This window comes from Colossoma macropomum, unplaced genomic scaffold, assembly GCF_904425465.1.
Source record: "Colossoma macropomum unplaced genomic scaffold, Colossoma_macropomum, whole genome shotgun sequence".
In the NCBI taxonomy this organism is placed as follows: Eukaryota; Metazoa; Chordata; class Actinopteri; order Characiformes; family Serrasalmidae; genus Colossoma; species Colossoma macropomum.
In genome coordinates, this window is record NW_023494808.1 from 14673557 (window position 1) to 14688530 (window position 14974).

Consider the following 14974-nt stretch of genomic DNA (forward strand, 5'->3'; position numbering starts at 1 on the left):
TCTCAATCCCATGCTGCTTGAAGCCCTATAGGCAGAACAGGAGAGATAGGACCGTTTCCAGCTCCTCTCCCTCCAAAGACAACACTGACCAAGTAAAATATTAAGAAAGACAAAAACAGAAGTAAACACACAAAGTGAACCCACCATGGCAAGACAGATGAAATGGATTCTGAGCTGTAAACACTACAGGACATTCTGTTATAGCCTTAGGACCATTTACCCAACCCCTCCGCCCCCCCCCTCTGCATTCCTCCTCCAGGTAGTGGATTTTGCATACCAGAACTGCTTAAAATGGGTCCTCTCTCACTACTGGGAGGCTCTAAACTAACTCCTCTTTATAAAACAGCTTTGCCCTCCTTTCAGAAACTGAGGCTGTAGAAATGGGCTCAGAAAGGTCACTGAAATGGTCACTCGTTGAGTTGAAGTGGAAGTGAGTAGGTGTAATGAGTTTAATCACTTTTTAATGCCATGTGAAGTAAAAGTCTCCTGGTCAACTGACACAAAGTGCTCAGTGTACCAGAGAACAATGGCATTCTCATTATGTTCCAAATATCTGTTATAAACAAAGAAAAATAATGAAAACAAAAAACAAAAAACAGAACATTCAAATGACTCCAAATGTGGGACCTGACCGAGAGTTTATTAACATTACACTTTTAAAAACCATGTATAAAATTGGTCCAGCTTCAGAAACAAGGCACACAATGTCTTGGTTCACGATCTCAGTGTTTGTGTCAAGCATTCCCTAAAGATATATGTATATCCAAATTACTGAGGTTAAAATTCCAAGCAGCAAGACAGCCATGCAAAAATGTGTGTGATGTCATCTGGATGCTTTAGTAGTAGGTCTCTCTCTCCACCCAACCTACAACAAAACATGAATACACCTCTTTAGAGATCACGTACAACATACAGAGTGCAGTACAAAACAAAAACCTCAAAATATATGAACATTTAACATTCATTACAAAAGACTACTGTAGAGAGTCTAGAACCCCCTTACCTCCTGGACTGCGCCGGATGATAAGTTTCCGGATTTCATCATAAATAAAGATGAGAAGTGAATAGGGGAATGCACAGAACCACCAGTTTGGTCTAGAAAAACAAGATGCAAAAAGATTACAACAACCAACAACCAAACAACCAACAACCAACAACCAACAACCAACTTACTTGAGGGGGTACATTCTGAGGGCAACGTCCATGCCTGGGCAGTAGGACAGAAAGGCGGCAAGGGCCGTCTCCTCAAACAGGCCAAAGATGAGAATTTTGTTCCTGCATTGGCAAGAACTTACATTATAATCTTAAATCCAGACATTACAACTATTAAAGCCAGACAATTTACCAGGAGAACATTTTGGAACCTCTTCTAGGAAGAATTATGAATCCTCCACTTACTTCATTCCTTGCTGGAAGACTGAATTCCTCCTGGTCTTACAGATAATCAAGTCAGCCCATTGCACAATTACAATACTGATAAAGAAAGCAGTGTGGCATGTGAACTCCACAATCTTTCTCTGCTCATATGTCTGAAAAACACATACAGACATAAGAAGGCTGGCATTCAAATCTCAGTGGAAACCTGACAACACCAGAATTATATACTCACCCACTGCTGACCGTAGCTGTCTTCAAGGTCATTGATATACTTGTCATCCCAAAACACACGTATACCCAGCAATGTGGATGGCAAAAATCCATTCTCAGCCAGAATGACAAAATAGGTAAAGAAGCCAGCAAGGGCCTGAATCATACCTGTGAGCGGGAACAAGGTCAGCACATGGTCACATGTTCTGATGCATGTTCTGAAGTCAAATGATTAAGTCAGGTTAATGACATGATTTGCAGCAGAAAAATTGACTCTGGTTTTATCAATAGATCCATTTTACAAGCGGAAATTAACTTTTGAAACCCATGCCAACTTGAAGTATTGGGTAAACCCCTTTGAAACACTGTGCAAAGTAAAGAAGGAGAAGGGAAAACACACAACACACAACACACAACACACAACACACAACACACACACACACACACACACACACACACAAACACAAAACAACAACCACACATACACATAGAGCCAAAACATCTCTTGGTTTCTTCAAATAATCTCATTTGCTCCTTTTGTGGATACCACTGTCAATGATCATGCATCTGGGTGCATCTTAGAGTGAAGTGAAGGGAAGGAGTGTGGCTTAATGCTACGCATGCAGTCATGCTCAAATCACAGCGTTTTTTCTGAAGTCACTTATTAATTCCTGGGGTTGGGGTTTTTGGGGGTGTATTTTGTTACAGGGCTGGTGTGGTGGGTATGAAAAGCCATAACAATGAGCCAAAGTATTCTGTCTAGTATTTAATTCTGTGTAGTATATCACTTTATAATCCTCTTAAATCCAAGATGTTTTTCAACAAAAAATACTGAAAAATCAAACCAAATCTTGACCTCAGAATTGATCACACTTAATCCGGTATGTGCAACACTACACCCCCAAGCCCAATCACTACAGGTGCACTTGGTTTACATTTGCGTATCTGCACAACACACTGTTTGTGTTCTCTAAAGTATATGATGAAAGTATAAACTGCTTTAAGCACTAAATAATTAAGACTAAAAAGCAGAATTAAAAGCAGATTTTTTGCTTTTACTTTAATGGGACAGTTTAGCTAATTTGAAAATCATGGATTTGGATTTTTCCTTGTAGTTTGTAAATTATTAGAAAATAATCAAGCTTGAAAATGATTGTGCAGCAACCTTAAATTCAAAAGAGGAGTGCCAGAGGAATAAGGCATAGCAAAAACAGTTGAAAACCTCCTGAGTACAGAGACAATCTACTGCTTGCAGAAGACCTCAACATGATAAAGAACTGATAACAGGCAGAAAAGCGCAGATACACCTGCAGTGAGGTTCATGTTTTATAGAAAAGAGAGATGATAAATAAGGTTCTTTGTCATTCGGCAAAAGCAAATCAGTACTATTACAAAGATTTTGTTTATGGCAAATGTACACTTGTGGCAAAAATTTGTCTGATCAACACGGTGCAGAGCTGGCTTAAATTCTGTGACTAAACAAGCAAGGAGGCTTGACTTAACTACAGCGGAATTACTACAGCGCACGAACCAACAAAAGAAGCAACCTTTTATAAACCACAGGAAGAAAAAAAAAAGCCAACAAAATTCAACAGCACTATAAACCCTCACACAAATTACACTCATTTTGTTAAATCTCGCTCTCTACCAGTCTCTCCTGACAATTATCAAATCCTTGCTTCTGTGTAAAACTCTCAAATGTATGTGTGAAACATGATGTCTAGGGTTTCTTCAATGAAGTGACGGGGGTACTTACCAATCTGTCCATAGGCCATGCTAATCAGCCTTTCATTCACTAGCTTGTCTGTTTTGGGGTTTCTGGGCTGCCTCTTCATAATGTCACTCTCAGCAGCCTCATAAGCCAAGGAGATAGCAGGAACCTGAAGGTTGAGAGCATTTATTGTACATTTTGCTAAATTTACAAAGTACTGACAAAAATGAGTTCTCAGGAATTATGCTTACCATGTCCGTGCCAAGATCAATACAGAGGATGGTGACTGTGCCCAGAGGAAGAGGGATGTTTGCAATAATAAAGAGGAGGAATGGAGTGATCTCAGGAATGTTACTCGTCAAGGTGTAAGCAATTGATTTCTTCAAGTTGTCAAAGATTAGGCGGCCTGAAAAAAGAATAATCAATTTATGTTCAAATGTCACAACCATAAGTGGCAGCTGAACCAAGGTTCATTCTATTTAAGTGTCCTTCACCTTCCTCCACTCCAGTAACAATTGAGGCAAAGTTGTCATCCAGGAGGATCATGTCAGCAGCCTGTTTGGAGACATCAGATCCAGCAATACCCATAGCTACACCAATGTCAGCCTTCTTCAGAGCAGGAGAATCATTCACACCATCACCAGTCACAGCCACAATGGCACCCTGTTAAGATGAAAAGTAAGTGTGACCTTGTACAGTTTTCTATCTTTTATCACTCATAACTTTCACTCTACAGTTCAATGGATCGGAGATCAAGTGGTTACCTGGCGCTGACAGCCTTCCACAATAATCAGCTTTTGTTGAGGAGATGTTCTTGCAAACACAATCTCAGTGTGATGTTTCAAGACATCATCCAGTTGTTCAGGGGTCAGGTCCTTCAAATCACCACCATGGACCACACAAGCCTTGGCGTCTCTGGAAATAAAGTCAAGGGGAGTTCACATGGATGTTATTCTAACACCACATGGACTCTGCAAACACGGCACATAAATCCCAAAATACAAGAGCAACGCATTACCTGGGGTTGACTTCATTGATAGGAATGTTCAAACGAGCAGCAATGTCCTCGACAGTCTCGTTGCCCTCAGAGATGATACCCACACCCTTAGCAATGGCCTTTGCTGTAATTGGATGATCACCAGTGACCATGATAACCTGGAAGACAGTACAGGCTGTGAAGTCTGAAGGGTTTCCCAGTTTAAGAACATTACAGTTAGAACATTTGGTGTTTTACCTTGATTCCAGCACTTCTGCACTTGCCAACAGCATCAGGCACAGCAGCACGTGGTGGATCAATCATAGACATGAGGCCAACAAAGCACAAGTTCTCAGTTGGAAAGTTCACATCGTCTGTGTCAAACTGGAAGTCCTCAGGAAACTGGTCATCAGGAAGGCTGTAGTGACAGAAACCTACAAAAGAAAAAACACCACACACACACACACACACACACACACACACACACACACACACACACACACACACACACACACACACACACCAAAAAAAAATTGCTGTCCAACAAAATGTGCAGTTGTTCGGTCATCCTTAAATACTGACAACGCGCAATATACTCAATCTGTCATTTTAACAGTAACATCCACATATTGACCACCTCTACTTATTAAATTGATTTGTTACAGCAGCAGTTAGTAACAGTCTTACCCAGCACTCGCTCTCCTAAGCCACCCAGTTCCAAGTAAGCATTCTGGAAAGCATCCTTCATCTCATCATCTAGGGGCTGTTCTTTTCCCTGAAGCACAATAGTTGAGCACCGGTCCAGGATCCTCTCAGGAGCTCCCTTCATTACTAGCAGGTGCTTGCTCTCTCCCTCATTAGGGTTCTTGTGGATGGACAACTAATGGAGAAAAGCCAAGCGACAAATCAGCAAATCAGTATCAACAGGAAGACCACATAACGCACAAGTTATAAAGTGAGTGAATCAAGTTACCTGGTACTTGTTGGTGGAGTTGAAAGGGATCTCAGCAATCTTTGTGTATTTGTCTCTCATGTCCTTCACTGAACCACAGCAGAGTTCAATACACTTCAGGAGGGCAGACTCTGAGGCATCACCAGCTGTATCCCTCTGTGGAAAAGAGCAATTAAGCATTTCATTTCATTGTTTTGGTATTACAGTACATTTGCTTTTACAAAGCTCATTACAGTTTTGCATCACAGCTGTTAAAGGACAATCCTTCCAATTCAGAACACTTACACAAATAACACTTGCATAATGGTGAGTTATCAACTACCTCTTAAAAGTGAACTTGATTGGTACAGCTAAAATGTGGCAGTGATTCACAAACTATTGACATGAGAAGGCAGAAAGAGTGTTTACAGGGAGACTAAGTACTGCTAAGAAGCTCTTGGGAGCAAAGGGCACAAAGATTCCCTGGAGGCAAAGACCAAAATCACACTGGAACATGAGCAGAAAAATAAGTCTTAGCAGTCAGTAAACAACCTTAGAGAGGTGCAGTAATGACAGGCATGTGTGTTCAAATAGCATGTATAAAACCAAATGTATCTCACTTTAAAGCAGCTGAGTGAATATGAATGTGAACAAGTACCTTGAGGATTGGAATGTTGTCTTGGTCAGCAAGGAATACAGCACGGTTGCACAGGCCTGCAATTCGAGCCAGACCAGCCCAAGTGGCAGAGCTTCTGTCGAAAGAGGTTCCACTCTGATTCTCTGTGGTGTCAGCTTCATGAATCTGGTTGTCAAACCACATGTGAGCCACAGTCATACGGTTCTGGGTCAGGGTTCCAGTCTTGTCCGAGCAGATGGTTGAGGTGGAGCCAAGGGTCTCAACAGCTTCAAGATTCTTCACAAGGCAGTTCTTCTTTGCCATACGTTTGGCAGTTAAAGTCAGGCAAACCTATATACATGGACAAGAAGAGATTGGTTATCACTCCGATAGATGCAGGCTGAGATAATTCACTTACAGTATATTTGCTACAATATTCTTTTATGTTCTTCAACCTGGTACTCACAGTTACAGTAGCCAAGAGACCTTCTGGCACATTAGCAACGATGATACCGATGAGGAAGATGACTGCCTCCAGCCAGCTGTATCCAAGAATCAGGGAGAGAATAAAGAAGGACACGCCAAGGAAAACAGCTACGCCAGTGATAATGTGGATAAAGTGCTCAATTTCTATAGAAATGGGGGTTCGGCCAACTTCAAGACCAGACGCAAGAGTAGCAATACGGCCCATGACAGTGCGATCACCAGTGTTGATGACAATACCTCTAGCAGTACCTAAAAGTTTAAAAAAGGTAAAGACATTTTCAGGCACTGAGTACTGAACATTTGTTGAATGACTGGATACCCGAACAGCTCAGAACTTGAGCTATGTACCTTCAACACAGTTGGTGGAAAAAAAGGCAATGTTCCTTGTCTCCAGGGGATTTTCATTGGAGAAGTCAGGAGTTCGTGTCTGGGGCTCAGATTCACCAGTCAGGGAGGAGTTATCCACCTAAAAAGAGGAGGACATCAAATGAGTCATTACAGACAAGAAGGTTTTGGTTCTGAGGAAGCCAACACTCAATTATTATTAGCATATGTTCACCTTGCATCCATGAGCAGAAATAATACGCAAATCAGCAGGAATTCTGTCTCCTCCCTTAACCTCCACAAGATCTCCAACGACTACGTCCTCAGCATTTATGCTCATCTTTTCACCATCACGGACAACCAAGGCTTGCTAATGAACAAATCAGAACGATCAGTAACAACACATTTGCTTTATAACAGGAAGGGAGAGTCTTAATATAAGGACATGTTTTCAGTACCTGAGGTACAAGGTTCTTGAAGGAATCCATGATTTTTGAGCTTTTAGCTTCTTGATAGTAGGAGAAGCACCCAGTGATCATCACCACTGCAGACAGCACAATACCCAGGTACAACTGTAGGACAATGAGACAGGGGTTAAAGGATCCTGCTACTGACCAGTGACAACCTTTACATAACAGACCTCCAATCTAATAAAATCTTTTTCTTACATTATCATTTGCTGGTTCATCTTCTGAGGCTGCTTGAATTCCATAAGCCAAGAAACAAAGTATAGCTCCAATCCACAGTAGAGTAGAAAAGCCACCAAAGAGCTGTTTGCAGAATTTCACCCATTCTGGGGTCGTGGGAGGGGGCGTCAGAGCATTGGGTCCATCACGTGCAAGGATCTCCTTTGCACGAGCAGCAGTCAGCCCCTGGTCGCAGACGTAGACACACGTGAACCAGAAATTCAGCATATGATGTAAACCATGTTAAAGTGAATACAAAAACTCAAACCTATATTCTGCCATAGTTTACAAGCCCTCAAAAAGAGCCAACAAAAGGTAGTGCCTATTTTTACTTTTGATTTGTTATGTGGAATTAATAAGGCTTACCCTTGTTAGATCAGTGCCATACTTCCTGTTGAGTTCTTCTAGCGTCAGCTTGTGATCATCCTAGAGAAAATTTTAATTGGAAACAAAGATCTCTCTGAACTTAGTACTAGAATGTCACGCATTTCACTGTCAGCAGTTTTGTTTAATTTCCAAGAGACTGACTCACCAAGTCAACTTCCTTTTTGAGTTCATCCATATCTTTATCCTTGTCCTTCTTGCCCTTTGACTTGGATTTCTTGCCCCCCTGTTCTGAGGTGGCTGCCAGCTCATACTGTTCCCGACCTTCCTGCAATACACCAAACAATCACACTTAAACTTTTTTCCCCATGATTAATAGCAGCTTTTCTTAAAACTGGCACCAATTCAAAATAATAAAGCAATTAGAAAACAAAGCAGAGTAAAGGGGTAATTATTGGATTGCTACAAAAATGACAACATAGAGAAATTTAGCATCAAGTTTGCTGTTAATATGCACTTTGAATACATAGTCATAATTAATAAATACCATGAAGAAGAAGGGGGGGAAAAACACACACACCATCTCCAGTGTCCATATCAGTGTCAGCCTCCATTACAGAGTCATCACACAGGAAGGGACAAAGTGGTGTACAAGCATTTTTAAGGAAAAGTTCACTGTATGCAAAACCAGCAATTTAACAGGACTTTCACATACAAACTCTGCATCGTGACAAAGGTTTGGAATCATATGTCATATTAGTAACTAATTTTACTCAATAATAACTTAGTGTAGTCTGAAATATTATAAGCTAGACATCAGAAAGCACTTTAACATTTTATTCATTCATTAACATTACAGTTTCTTTTTGGAAAATCAAGAACTAGTGATGCACAATATCAGAAACATATCGGTATTGAAAAATATTTGCTTAAAATAAAATATTGGCATTGGACAAATACCTGCATTTTTATTCATTATTTTTCTGCATTTCTAACCCTGTATATATAAATAAACAACGTATTTTATAAACGTTTATACGTCGGCTTTGGCAGATATTTAAATTAGAAATATCAAATATAGGTACTGCTCCACAAAATTCTCATAATTGCTGTATCCCTATCAAGAACACACACACACACACACACACACACACACACACACACACACACTCCGGGGTTGCGGAGAGGCTGCTGGAGCCTATCCCAGCGGTCACTGGGCAGAGGGCAGGAAACAACCTTGAACACGTCGCCAGTCCATCACAGGGCACACAGACAGACATACACATTCATGCAGACTCTCACGTAGGGGCAATTTAACATCTCCAATTCTGCCTCAAGATTTGAACACCTCTTTTCGTATTCATTATAGAATCATTCACAGCCTTGTTCAACATTCTGAAAAGTCTTCACTTTTACAGCTTTCTACTAATTTGTTGAAACCTATAAAGCTAGCAGCATGACAGAATCATTCATCATAGACATGTCCCTACCAAATTACAAAAATAAAATACACCTTTTTCCTTTTTGTATTTAGAGGATGCCTTTAACTCTTAAGTTCATAACCGCTACTAAATTATACTAAAATAATTTAATTTTAGCAATTTAAAGAGTAACTCCACCCCACTATTTTCAGTAAACTCCACCCCTGGCACAATTTGAAAAATGCTCAAAAATAAGTGGGGCATGCTGGTAGGTGGGGCTGCGAGGGAAACCGGGCAGGCTGGGCTGTTGTGTTTTTACAGTTAACGTTAGCTACCAGAAAATATGGAGAGAGACAGAATCAAACGGCACTTTTGGAACAGAGAGGTCTTACAAGGCTGATTTTTCTCTACTACCATCCCCCATCTTTCTGGTTTCTGATCAGGCAGTGTGTCTTGAGCCTTAACAGTATGAGCCACTGACTCAAGCCGCTGAAGAGTTCACATAGTGCCAGAAAATGATTCAGCAGCGAACGGCAGAGACATCCAAGTGGCAGAACATTCCCTGAAACCACAACAGCTAGCTTCTAATTATCTGTTCAGCAGGTCCATATTCTATATAACCCAAGTCCTGATTTCTTAGATGCACTGAATTCTGAATTAATAAAGTGGATTTCATTAAACACCAAGTTTCATTCAGTTTGACATCAAGGTTACAGACTGCATCACCAGTCAGCCATCAACAGCAAGCAACACTGGAACTAAGGAAAGCAGGAAAAAGTTCGAGAAAGGCTGTACAGATGAAAGGTTGCTAACAACGGCCATTCAACGTTGACCTTTCCTGAACTTTGTCGCTTTCCGTAGTTCGTGTTGATTTCTGTTCAGTGAGTGTGCACACCCGAGTTTGATTTGTGAAGGGAAATGTGAATCGGATGCAACATCGGCAGCTTTATGGAGACTTGCAAAAATCCTTAATCGGTGCTTCAGGTTACCTAGTCATATGTTGAACATTATCAATCTTTATTACAAACTATGCTCAGACTGACTGCGTTATTTACAGTTGGTACAGACAACTGGCATCTCAACCTTGCGAGGTGGTGCTCGGGATATTTAGCTCAGCACATGAGTGTGGTTATCTCCTCGCTCTAGGCTCCTACGCTTTCATATTTATGAGTGCAGCACGAGTAGGGTGTCATCAGGGGGCGGTGACGTTGTTTGACTGATTTCATCGTCATCATACTTCAGTACGAAGACACGTCATCCGCATCTATAGCAGAGCTGAACCAGAGGGGCGCTGCAGAGGCAGAACTGACCACGAATAAAAGTGATATTTTCACAGTTCGGAAATTGGTTAACATTTTAAGCAAGGCTGGTATATTTTATTATTACAGAGCAGTGCATTTCAGCTGTTAATGAAAAAAATGGTCTTGGTGTAGTTACACTTTAAACCAAAGAAAGGTGTTAACTGCTTATTATATGAAATATAGCAGCAATAATGATACTTATCAAGAGCAATTCATTATTGAATCTATTCATTTAGTAGCAACAAGCTAATCCAATATTGTAAAACATGTCTGATAGCCACTAGTTTAGGTTCATGTTTTTTGTACTCACCTAAATTCTGCTTACATTCCTGTGTTTTATAAATGTTTTTGTTTTGGCATCACCATTACGTATATGTAAAGCCTCCGACAGAGACTTGTATTTGCATGTTCCAGTTTTACAGCGATTCCTTCCAGCGAGGATGGCACACAGTCTGTCTCGGAGTCTTAGAGAGCTACTAGCGAAATTAGATCAGCAGTTTAGCATCAGCTAGATTAAAAGAAAGTTGTTCCATCACTGGCCTATAGAGAACCAGATGGTGCATGTCTAAAAATAGCCATCTCTTTTTCAAACATAAGCCAGACATCATTTATTTATTACAGAAAGGCCTGTAAAGCAGTTCAGTAATAGTGAAAATACTCTAAATACTGCTAAAATTGATGTCTGGAGCATTTGTTTTTAAGTTTATCATTTTAAATTCAACCCTGAAACATTAACAGAACCTAATAACAAATTCAGTTCCAATGTCAGGTATACTTATGCAATTTATTTAGGGACACCCTCATTTGGTTGAAAGGGGTTTCCCCCCAGCATTTTTAGAAAAAAAGAGGAACCACACCAACACATACACACATGCACACACACACGCACACATATACACACACCTCTAAAGCAACAATTCAGTGTTATTTCTACACTAAGCATTGGGGTGCGGAGATACCATTTTGGGACCAGAAATATCAGCAGTCTCATTTGTTTGCTGCCGCTAGTTATTTAATGTAGAGGGCTAATTATAAATATGCATAACAAACAAGAATAATTATTTCCTGTAACTTTTCCTAACTTGCCTTGATCAGGGGTAAGCATTTATAGCTATCTAGCTAGCTAATTCTGTTGTAAGATGTTAGTGATATACTACACATTTAAGTTAATGTTTGTTTATGGTCTCTTTTCACAGTCTGGCTGAACTGGATTTCCTTTTAGCAAGATGGGATTGAAAGATTTTTCCCAGTATGTTTATTGTTTCAAGAAACTTTATACATACATACACACACACACACACACACACACGCACACGCACACACACGCACACGCACACGCACACGCACACACGTGTATTTTTTTTGGTGTAGCACTGGCAAGACATGTATTTGTTTACAGCATCATACTGATGATATTTAGGTGCACATTCTGCGCTACTTCTGAAGTAGTGTGTGGCGTTTGCATTCAAGTGCTAGGTGAAAGCTATTTGACCCATTTGTTCTCTTGTTCCAAAAGAGAAGGGGTGCTAGCAAGGTGGTTCTACACATCTGAGTAACACCACTGCCAGGAAATCGAGGTGAGGCTCTCCAAAGACCACGTTTTTTCCATATTTGCTGACAAGGTTCACAAGTTTTCAGACTAGAATTTCACATGTAAATGAGAAGAAAGAAAAGATCAGATCATTTTCTTTATGAACCACGACAGTGAAGAAATGCAGGTCAAGATAAAGTGAAGATGAGAATACATAAAAAGTAATTATATTGCCCTAGAGTATGTCAGTAAAATAACAAATACAGTGGCTCCAAAAAGAGTTCGCAGGCAAAATGCAATGAAATCTGACTTGTTTTTGTTGTTACAGCAAACATCTGAACTAGCATTAAACAAAGCCTTTAAAAGAAGAAATTCTGAAAGTAACATGTATACAAGGCATCTGGAGATAATCTGCTAAAGCACCGATTTAACAAACAGTCAAAGTGTTGCATGTGAGCCTTTTCTTTCCCCTTTTTTGTCTGCTGTATGCGTGCCAAACCAAAACATTGTGTATGCGAGCCATTGATATCACTTCCCTAATACTGGGACTTGGCCCTGTTGCCATGGGTGCCAGAGCCACACCTCTAGATATTTGAAAGGGTGCATTCACATGCGAAACCACTGAATAGCCAGGGATAAAGAGGAAAAACTTGTTCATAGTACAAATAAAACTCTGATGAAAACGTGTTTATCTTTACTGAAGTTTCATGGTACTATTCACTAACACCCATGGAGCAGAATCAAGTGAATATGGAGACGTTCATGCCTCACGGTATCTGCTCTAGGCCGAGCACCAAAAAAGGAAAGGGGTACCAAGTCAGCCTCTGCATTGAGAGGTGGGGGCCAGTGCTCTCATCTCGGTTCAAGAGATGGGATCGCAAGTGACAAAAGGGCTCACTAACAAGTAGTGACTGCGAAACGGAAAGAATGTTAAATCCTTTGGAGGGGACACGATGGCCTTAGTTCTGCATACACACATACATACACACACACACACACACACACATTCAGGGGGTGGGGGCATGAGGGAACACAGCTGAGACCAACACCTGTTATCAACACTGAGCCATGCACACTTATGAAACGGAAAGAGAACTCAATGTATAATGAGCAAACACCTAGAGCAAAATTATAATGCTTTGATCTTACATTCAGTTGTAGAGTATTTCTGTAGCATTAACCATAGCTTCGGCTCCCCACCCCCTACTTATACACACACACACACACACACACACACACACACACACACACACACACAGCTTCTCAACAACAGATGCCTAAAACAACACATCATCATGTCCGCTGGAGAGGGAAGGCATTTGTCTTATGGCAGTGGGGGTTGTAAAGGCAGGGAGTGTGTGTGGGGGGTGGGGGGCGTTGTTCAGTGCGCCAAACCGGACGCAATCTCTGAATGCAGGGTTGCTCCCTCCACAACACAAAGATGGCTCCGGCTGTGAATGCATATTTTATTTCTATGCTGGCGCGGCACTCTTCTCAGCAGGGAGTGGTGCTGCTTCTACGCAATGCTGTGACATACAGGAGGACATACTGTTCATAGACACGCCCGCCACTAGCCAATGAGCCACTGTTGAAGTCATGCCATTCCAATAGAAAAGAAAACAAAGAGCACGCGGGAAAACTAGCCAAGAGCCACGTTTCCCTCGTGTAAGATAAGAGAAATCCTATAAAAGTAACCCGATTTATACATTATTTCTGTCACGATCTTAGCGACGACTTCTAGCCACTGGCGAGATCATGCATTGAGAGGAAGGGGGGTTGGGAGAGGTCCGCAAAAGGAGGAGGAGACAAGAAGGCCCTATTAATCTCCCACGTTAGGACTCACATATTGCAACAGACATGAGAAAACGACGCGCTCTTCCAAGGCGAGCTTAAAATGGTAGGTTATATTTACCAGCTCTACACAGTGGGCTGCCCACACTGTTGCACAATCAGTCTCAGTAAGGCGACATGAGATCACAATTACGTTCAACAGCGCGGTGGGTGAAACGCTCAATGAAGCAAGACACAGTCTTTGGAAAATTTTCGTTCACCTCGTTCAAAACGTGCTCGAATCATTTAGACAAGTGAAAAAATATAAAACGTAAAACATGATCCGCATTTGCCAGCCACGTTTAGAGGGTGGGCATACTTTCCTCTCCGGAAGGTTTAGAGCTCCTAAACAGCTCACGAATACAGTCACAAGACTACATCTTCCTCCAACACATGGTGAAGCAGGCCACACTACAGCTGCGGCCATCTCAGTGGAAGTTTCACTGTCTCCTATACTCCCGTGATCTTCAGTGAACTAACTATGGAGCTCTTTCGGGCAAGAAACACACCCGTTAGTTCACTGTAACACCATAACCTGTTGCTTTTTTACCTCATAATCACAAATACATTGTAAAATCTACGAGTCTAAACGAAACCACTGAGAAACGAAATTTGCGGAAGTCGTGTGTCTGAGTTATCTTAAGATCTGTTCCCGCATCGATTTAACGTTACCAAACAACGAAGCATGTGCTCGCTCGTTTCTCGCCAGGTTAAGAGGATAATCTGTACTTAACAAGCCACACAAAGTAAGAATAGTAAGCACACACTTACTCCGCGTCCCATTTTGCTTCTTTTGGGGGAAATGAAATGAGAACTTAAGTGCTCAAATCCCAATTATTTTAAAAAATAAATGATAAAAGTCAGAAAATTAAAAATCCCGTTGGCTCTTTTTGGGTTCCCCCTGGATGTGTCCTGCCCACACGTGTCACTCCACCCGGACACGCATCCAAGCTCCGTTGCCGTTTGAGGGTTCAACACTTTTATACAGTGAAGATTTTCTTGCTAGTGACGTATCTTCTTGCCATGGTAACATGAAGGGGTGGAGCTTGCAGCATGGAGTGCTTCTGCTTATGATGTAGCTCAGCGTATGAGCCTTTTTCGCTTTGCTGGCTTCATTTAGGCTAATACATTTCAGCTGTGAGCTAAAAACTTTACATTTAAAGCGATCATTTAAAGATTTGATACCCTTTTTTTGCTTCAATTGCCGTTAATGATTCTTAAATGCGCACGCCTTTGGACATCGCCCTTTT

General features: G+C 41.2%; 1 protein-coding gene across 1 annotated transcript; it reads right to left on the minus strand.

The window, feature by feature from the left end:
• Positions 1 to 758: 758 nt before the first annotated feature.
• On the minus strand, positions 759 to 14704 carry LOC118798014 (sodium/potassium-transporting ATPase subunit alpha-1). Its single transcript, XM_036557311.1, has 22 exons — positions 14496 to 14704; positions 7850 to 7969; positions 7684 to 7743; positions 7300 to 7503; positions 7090 to 7203; positions 6867 to 7001; positions 6656 to 6773; positions 6288 to 6556; positions 5864 to 6172; positions 5248 to 5382; positions 4962 to 5154; positions 4533 to 4708; positions 4317 to 4453; positions 4063 to 4213; positions 3793 to 3961; positions 3550 to 3704; positions 3344 to 3467; positions 1610 to 1755; positions 1399 to 1529; positions 1174 to 1275; positions 1004 to 1095; positions 759 to 865 (listed from the first exon to the last, which is right to left on the minus strand). The coding sequence occupies exons 1-22, from the start codon at positions 14505 to 14507 to the stop codon at positions 837 to 839; spliced, it is 3081 nt and encodes a 1026-aa protein (XP_036413204.1). The 5' UTR covers positions 14508 to 14704; the 3' UTR covers positions 759 to 836.
• Positions 14705 to 14974: the final 270 nt, after the last annotated feature.

Excerpts from the sequence above, each read along its gene's own strand:
- LOC118798014 (XM_036557311.1), bottom strand. Across the intron at positions 6,774-6,866 it reads TTTCTGCTCATGGATGCAAG|GTGGATAACTCCTCCCTGAC; the intron begins GTGAACATATGC and ends TCCTCTTTTTAG. Across the intron at positions 6,557-6,655 it reads TTCCACCAACTGTGTTGAAG|GTACTGCTAGAGGTATTGTC; the intron begins GTACATAGCTCA and ends TTAAACTTTTAG.